The sequence below is a fragment of the Saccopteryx leptura genome, chromosome 3 (genome assembly GCF_036850995.1).
Source record: "Saccopteryx leptura isolate mSacLep1 chromosome 3, mSacLep1_pri_phased_curated, whole genome shotgun sequence".
NCBI lineage: Eukaryota > Metazoa > Chordata > Mammalia > Chiroptera > Emballonuridae > Saccopteryx > Saccopteryx leptura.
In genome coordinates, this window is record NC_089505.1 from 272,652,958 (window position 1) to 272,660,689 (window position 7,732).

Consider the following 7,732-nt stretch of genomic DNA (forward strand, 5'->3'; position numbering starts at 1 on the left):
GACAGACGGTAAACCACTGTAAGATTTATAGACACTAAAAGACTTCCTATGCTAAAGGTTAATGAAAGTGTAATTTGAATCATGAAATCTTTATGTGTCGGCTCAGTTTACGCAGAGGGCTCATTAAGGATGCGGTGGGTACCGCGGGCGGCCGGTGACGTCACAGAGGGTATTTTTAAATGGGCGGGGCCAGGCTGCCCGGGATGGAATTCTTTAAAAATATAAAAGCCTCCCTCCTTCCTTCTGTCCCTCCAGCTGTAACAACTTTACCGACTGTCTTGGTTCCACCCCGAGGATTTCACTGAGAGAGAACACGTTAGAGGGAATCAGGAAGCAGAGAAAAGGTCACAAATAAGCACCTCGGGAACAATGAAAGCTTTTCTCTATGCAGCAGTGGGAGAGTTGCTAGAAAAACTGGAAAGGTATTAATCAGAAGTGGCTATAAATCCTCTGGAGTTTTGCTCTTATAAAACTCCTTAGAGAAAGTCTTGAAGGAAATGCAGGTCAAAGCCCAAAAAAGCTCTTGATCAGAGATTGCTGGAGGAAAATCTTCCCAGACGCCGTTTAATAGGCAGCAATCACCCCAGGAGTGGGGAAGCCAAGTACGCTTGAAACATGGTTGCAATTCCTAATAGGTCTTGTCACACTTAAGGCACTGCAAGCTCCATCCAACGAACAGCTGAAGCTAGCTGGCGATTCATAAAGCCAACAGTTTAAAGTTTATTATGATGAAAGCACTTAATGACAGCCATCGCTAGGGGCCCATCATTTATAAAGCTGTGCTGAGTATTAGACATGTAGCATGACCACCAATTTTATGTCACAATTGCTACCATAAAATGACCTTTGGTGATTTTTGCTGCATGTGGTGGACAGCTCTTCCTTCACATTAGTGCTCTGTGGCTTTCTTTGCAGACTATTATGCTGTCTAAAGCTTATTTGGCACTGTCGTGAGCCTCAACCCTTGTTATTACCCCAAAGGCCTGTCTTAAAAAAAAAAAAAAATCTCATGCTCTATTACGCCACTCCAATAATTTACAGTTCTTACCAGCCTTGGTTAGTGTAATATTTTAATGCAAATATGCTTTACCATTGCATTTGATTTAAAAAGAAAAAAGTTCCCATGCTTCCGGCTTCTGGCTAGTGCAATATCCATTTGATGGGAGTTCACACTGAAATCAGTCTCTGATTCCCTGGTCAGGTCTCATTGAATGGGCACTCTTTTCCCTGGTTGGTTAAAACACCTCCAGGGTGGGAAAAAGGTTAATTAAACTTCCCTTGAGAAAGAGATTTTTTTTTAAAAGATCCTATGTGTGATAAATGCACCTAAGGCAGAAACACCAATTCTTATTTTCCTACATTCGGTCCCAATGCAAATTTACATCTGAGTAACATTATTTAATTAGGATTCCATTTTCCAACCTGCTTTGTATAGTTACAAAGTGTTTGAATACACGGCACTTTACTGCTCCAATGCAAACCGCTGCTGAGAAAGTGGTCTGCCCATGCTACACCACCTTTAAATTGTGTATATAATTTTATAAATGATATAAAATCTGCTTCTAGTCCCTGAAAAAAAACAACAACACAAATATGGCACTGCAATTTTGGAAGGATTTAAAATATGTGATTTCTGCTGGTACCTACTGTATTGGGTTTTATATAAAGCTTTTTTCAATAAGGTAAATTGTTACATGACAAACTCATCTTCCACCATTATCATCTGCTGTTTGTGTTTAACAACAGGAGTCCCGCTCTAACAAAACTGTTGTAATGGCTGTACAAATTACTCAGCTGAAAGCTTTTCACCAAACAAAACAGTATTAATCAGCAGTTCTTATGAAGGTGCTAATTAAAAACAATTTTCTTCCTCAGTTTGCAATACTAAAGCCATCTTCACTTGCACAGTTTCCAATATACAGCTACTGTATTTGCTCACACTTCAGGCCCTCTATTAACTATTGAATCTCCTATTAGCCATTTTATTACATTTCTGTTCACAAGCTTGTTGACATTTTAAAACTCACAGTATGATCTGTTTTATCTTAAAAAATGTATTAATTGAAAAGTCAGAGGGACAAAAAAGGCAAAATATAGACTCCAAATGCACAAACCTCCAAGGTAGAGAGAACACAGTGAGCATTTAGCCACAGCCTGGGCAGTAAGATCTCCAAGTAAAAAGAAATCTGAGAATTAAAAATGGCATTTCAGGCTTAATGGTTTGTTAAAGACCAACAGGCTCCTCCGTAATTTGGAAATTGTCCTCTCAGGAAAAGATATTTGCCTTCTGTCTAAATTCAGTTTCAAAGGAAACCTAGTCTTACTTTCAAATCAATCTTCCCTCTATGTGATTCAATCAACAGAAGTATGACATTTTATATAGTCTGAACTCAAATTTTGATCTGGGATGAAGTCTGGGAACTGGAACCCAGATCTAGGGGCCAAACATCTTAATCCCTGTGTATGATGTATGTGTGTCTACATATACTTTGATTCTCATGTAGCTATCCTGCCCCCCCCCCCCAATCCTGCTGGACAATGCTGCAGAATTATTTGGCATAGATTGGAAACAAGTCAAATGCTGACTAAGCACAAAGATAAACTCCACAGAAGATACATTGAGGGGAGGGAACAGTCTATTTCTATTAAAAAAAGAAAAAAGAAACAAACAAAAGTCTAACCCTTAGAGGAAGGTATGCCCTACTTTAGTAGTGGAGGTAAAAAAAAAAAAAAAAAAAAAAAAAAAAAGCTACCACCACCACCAAAACAACCTCCTGCCTATGGTATTAAAACCAGGTTCTTCAACTATCAAAAGCAGTTAACTAGTTTAGGACAGACACCTGGCTGTTGCAGTAGGGCTCCAGAGGGCCGCTAATCCTTCCATTCACTCACTTAACTGCTGGATCCCCCAAATTGATTCAACAGGTATGCAATGGTCAATTCAGCCCATACTGAAGCCAGAGGGAAAACCAGCAAGGGGCGGGCAGCTCTTCTCTGCAAACACCCGAGGAACCAGCCAGAAAAGCTTTTATGGCCCGGACAAGTTTTCTGCTGAATACTGAGCACCTAAATTACCCTTCCCTAATGGAAGTTACATTTTCATGCTCAGTCAAAAGCCAACAAAATACACAATTTATACAAAATAGCGTCAACCTCTTAGGTAGTCTTTTCTAGCACTTTTGTCCCAATTCACAGCATATGTCTGGCTATAAAATAAAATATATTTCTTATAACCAACTTGTGTGTGGCTGTTCATATCACTGCATTAGAACTGACCATGTGTGATATTAGAAATATTCTTACATCTTACCATATCTACTCAGAATGACAAAGGAAAATAATGAGTTTTATCAGAAGATATAAGTACACTAGGAAGAATATCATAATAATTCTTATGATTTCCTAAGCAGACAGCCTACCTTTCGAAATAAACACGCACATAATTACATAACAATTATGAAATGGGGCACTTCAATTGCAATTATACAACCCAATACCAATACACACAAATAATTATTAGTTATAAAATTCAAAAGAAATGTAACTGGATAAACTCTCTAAAGCAGCTATATTTTCCCCTTCTTAATATTGGAATTTCATTAAAATGTGAGAAAATAAAAAAAACTCTTAAATTATTTAATAATGTACAACATTAGTCTCTCAGAAACTTCCAAAGAGCCTGGCTAGGAACATTTCTAGGTGAGGATCCCATAAAAAGGAGATCTAGGAACCTTCAATGTTTTCCAGGAGCTTCTCTAGGTTTTTATCACACAATAAGTGCATTTCTTTACTAGGTATCTCTTGGTAGGAACAGCTCAATTCTTATACCTTGTCTCAAGCTTACGTAACTGTACATACTATTATTAAGATACAAAAAAAATACATTACTGGTTTACTTTTTAAAATACAATTTCTCTCAGAAAAATAAACACTGTATTTCTACACCCACAATGCACAAAATGCAAACTGAATTCTTGCCAATTCATGTATTTTCATGAGGAAAAATGGAAATATTCTCATGATTCTGCTGTTCTATATTTTAAAAGAAAAAAGAAAGAAAGAATAGACCATCTTAGGTGCTAGCAGTGTGATGAGCTTTCTTTGTCTGGCAGATTTAGTTGCTGATTTTCCAGAAGAAATAATTTCTGCTGTATTTTCACCATTACAAATGGAACTACCTGTGTTGCCTTTTAAAACATTCCAAATTCTAATTTTTAAACAAGAAAATATGAAGCCAGTGTGCAACCTAGGCAGTCGCCAAAGGAGAGCTGCCACCAGCTGAACTACTCAGCTAAATGGCTGGTTTGCATTGCCCTGGTCTTTATCCAGCACTGAGAATAGACTGCTGTTTAATCCAAAGAGGAATAAATTGCTGTTATTGTGATGTTAGCCCATCACTTGGCATTGCAATTCAAGTTTTTGTGAGAAAGAAATGTATGATCTAACTGCGACTTGACCTATGCCTTCCGAGATCCATCTAGGTGCTCTAATGGAGCAGAAAAAGTGATGAATACAAGGACATGCAAACTGATGGTGAAAATTTTGTTTGATGATAGAAGGGAGCAGGGAAGACGTTTGAGAGTCGCTGTTTTTATGACAGCTAAGTTTGTTTAACATGCAAAAGGAATCCCCCCAGCCCCGTCTCCCTTTAATTGTATCACACTAAATACATGCTTATAAAGATATGAGGATGTACAGCTACCCTACTAATGACATGATGACTAAAGTGGGCACAGATGATTCCTTACAGATAAACGTCTGAATTTCCACAAAAGGCATTAGAGCATCTCATGGATTCACCAGGCAAGGATACGCTTGGGTTCCCTGCAGAAAAGTCCTTCTCTCTTAATCCTAGGTAGCACCTAGTAAATGTTTACTATACACTTGAATCACAGCATATTACAATGTATACTTGAAATTAGATAATTGTGTGATGGAGTTTTTAAAAACTCCCCCTGGTTGCAATCTGGTTTATCAACCATTTATTCAAAATTTCTCTGGAAGGACCTATTTTGAAAGGGGCCTGGGGAACAGCAGCAGTTAGATTTGAGCCCTGATAAAGGCTCACTTTTCATTCATAGTCAGAGCCTAAATGTGCTCTTCTTGTACCTAAACAGATAATAAGCACTCAGCACACTCCTCCTCCTTGACACAACACATTGAGACTAATCACACATAATTGGAGAGGAGGAGCAGAGGGCTGGCCACGCTATTGTGTCCAGAGGACAAACGGTCAGTTTATGAGGCTTTGGGCTGATGTAGTCATTTCTTATCCATCTATAGGGAAAAAACCCCATCCTGTTTAAAAGGAAAAAAAGAATGAGCGAGGGAGGTAGAAAAAGAGATGGCAGTTTTAACACAATTAATTTGAGGGAGATCAGAAAGATAGGCTTTATTTCTATTAACCAGCATAGAATTGTCATGTTTGCTGTTTTACAGATTAAAAACTACTGCCACCAAAATGGAACAAAGACCAAGATACATTTTTTTTAAATGGGGGCGGCAATAACCAAAAGAAATTCTGTCTCAATTAGAGGTAAAAATATTTAGGTTGCGCACAAATCCAATTCAAGTCTCAGACAGGCTGTTTACAGATATTGAAGGACAAACAAAGGTTTGGTGCAGGAAGAGCAACAAGCAGATTGAAAAAAGAGAGGTCCAGGTTGGCTGGGGAATAACGTGGGTGAGGACAGGTGGAGTTCATAATCCATATGTGGAATGTCGCAAAGGTGGTGGGGGCCCAAGTCCTGGGGGCTGGAAAGTCTCAGGGCGCCAGCAGCTTGCTGCAAATTATACCCATTAGAGATTTCTGGTTTTGTAAAATATTCCCCGTGCACTTGATGGTTTCTTCATCTTTTGAACAGCTTAATCTTCTATTCATTTTTGGTTAAAATAAGCAGAAGTGGGTAATGAAGGTTTTCTTCATATATCCCTTGTTTTTCCTTTTTCAACTGAAAACAATAAAAGAAAAAAAAAGGTAAGAAGACTCAGATTAGGAATTTTTACCAGTCGATTTTTATGTTGAGTATAATGAGGACTTCTTATTTAAATATATTGTTCTGGGAAAAAAATTTAAAAAGCATCTTAAAATAGTACTCAGTGGTACTGACATGTCAATACTATGCATCAAGATGAGCACTGTATGTGTGTAGGGGATGGTGGTAGTAAAGAGTCACACTGCATTTGTGACCTTCATGAACTATGAGGCACTTCCGTGAAGGCAGGCCTGGGGGCTGGTTCACCTTCACCAGGCCAGCCATTTGGCATAGAAGCTGCTGCTCTTGGTCCTCTCTGTCCCCTGCCAGAGCCCCAGGGATTAGGCAGGCAGGCCTCACAGATCACTGTTTGGAGACCGTGGCAACACCTAGGCACAAGGGAAAGGCTTGTGAAGCCTAAGACATTTCAAAGACTCGCCAGCTTCTTCCTAGGGGTTTTAATATTAATGATAAGTAATTCAGAAATTCTTTTCTCTAAGGAGAAAAACATATTCTAACAATTAGAGCAGCAAGTTCTGATACTATTCAGGTGACGTTCCAAGGGCCTTCCCATGACAGATTTTTAAAAAATACTGATTTGAGAGAGACAGAGATTGCTTTGCTGTTCCATTTACTTATTCATTCATTGGTTGAGTCTTGTATGTGTCCTGACTGGAGATCAAACCTCCAATCTTGGTGTAATGGGATGACACTTCAACCAACTGGGGGACCCAGCCAGGGACTCCATGTCAGATTTAAAAATCTGGTCAGCATTCTCAAATCTGCAATATACTTTTTCTCATTGGCTAGAATAATTCTGATAGTCATATTTATACGTATTCTAGCAAATAATAATTTGCTATTTTAAAGACATTAATATTTTGAGCCAATTTAAAATTCCTGTTTTAATTTAGAAGGATCAGAAATAAATATTTCCTTTAATTATACACGGAGCCAATTCCTTTTCAAATCAGACAACACCCCCCACCCCCACCCCCCGAGCTAAATGAATGGCCCTAACATGACACTTTTCTGGATTAAGTAGGTCTGGGGCATAACCTGAATCTTTTAAAACTGCATATTTCTTCTATATCATATTCCCAAACTGTGACCTGCCCTCACTACTGAGGACAAAAGCAATGAGCCCACTTTTCCTTTCCTACTGGGGAATGGAGGCCTTCACTTTCTAGTCCATCTTTCTAAGAGTTGCTGGTGGCACAATCAGCGAAGTGACTTCATTCTGTTTTCCTAGAGGGAGTTTGTTCCATTGACAGATGATTAGCTGTCTATTTAGAAAGAGCCTTGTGGATTTCGGTTGTCCCAAAATTACGACAGCGTTATTCTCAAACACATAACCCTCAATATTGCTCTCTCATTAAAAGAGAGAGAGAGAGAGAGAGAGAATGCTTTCGCAAACTTTCCAAACCAAACCCACTCACAGGGACCTCCCAACTGTAAATACTTTTGATGTCAGTTGCCCGAGTGATAGAAGGAGCTCCCTGAAATATTTTACAGAGGGAAGAGGGGGCCAGGCTAGCTAAATTCTTCCTTAGGGATTGGGGATAAGGGAAAGTTGATTACTCAGCGTGAGTCAGCTGATCTACTCACTCACAATGCACTAATATACAGACTGAAATGAGCTCTTTATAAAGTCCCTGAGGTAATATGTGCGATAAATAATTCTTCTGTAAATATGGGTTAGAAATCACTCTTAACTTGGATTCTATGCTGACCTCTGGAGGCCAAAGCAGAGGCTT

General features: G+C 38.9%; 1 protein-coding gene across 1 annotated transcript in view; it reads right to left on the reverse strand.

Moving 5' to 3' along the window:
* Window positions 1-5,377: 5,377 nt before the first annotated feature.
* Window positions 5,378-7,732, reverse strand: part of CAMKMT (calmodulin-lysine N-methyltransferase) — a 373,939-nt gene continuing 371,584 nt past the window's right edge. Inside the window, exon 10 of the mRNA XM_066372729.1 lies at window positions 5,378-5,951. Coding sequence (XP_066228826.1) covers window positions 5,874-5,951 — 78 coding nt within the window. The 3' untranslated portion in view covers window positions 5,378-5,873. The remainder of the gene's footprint in view (window positions 5,952-7,732) is intronic.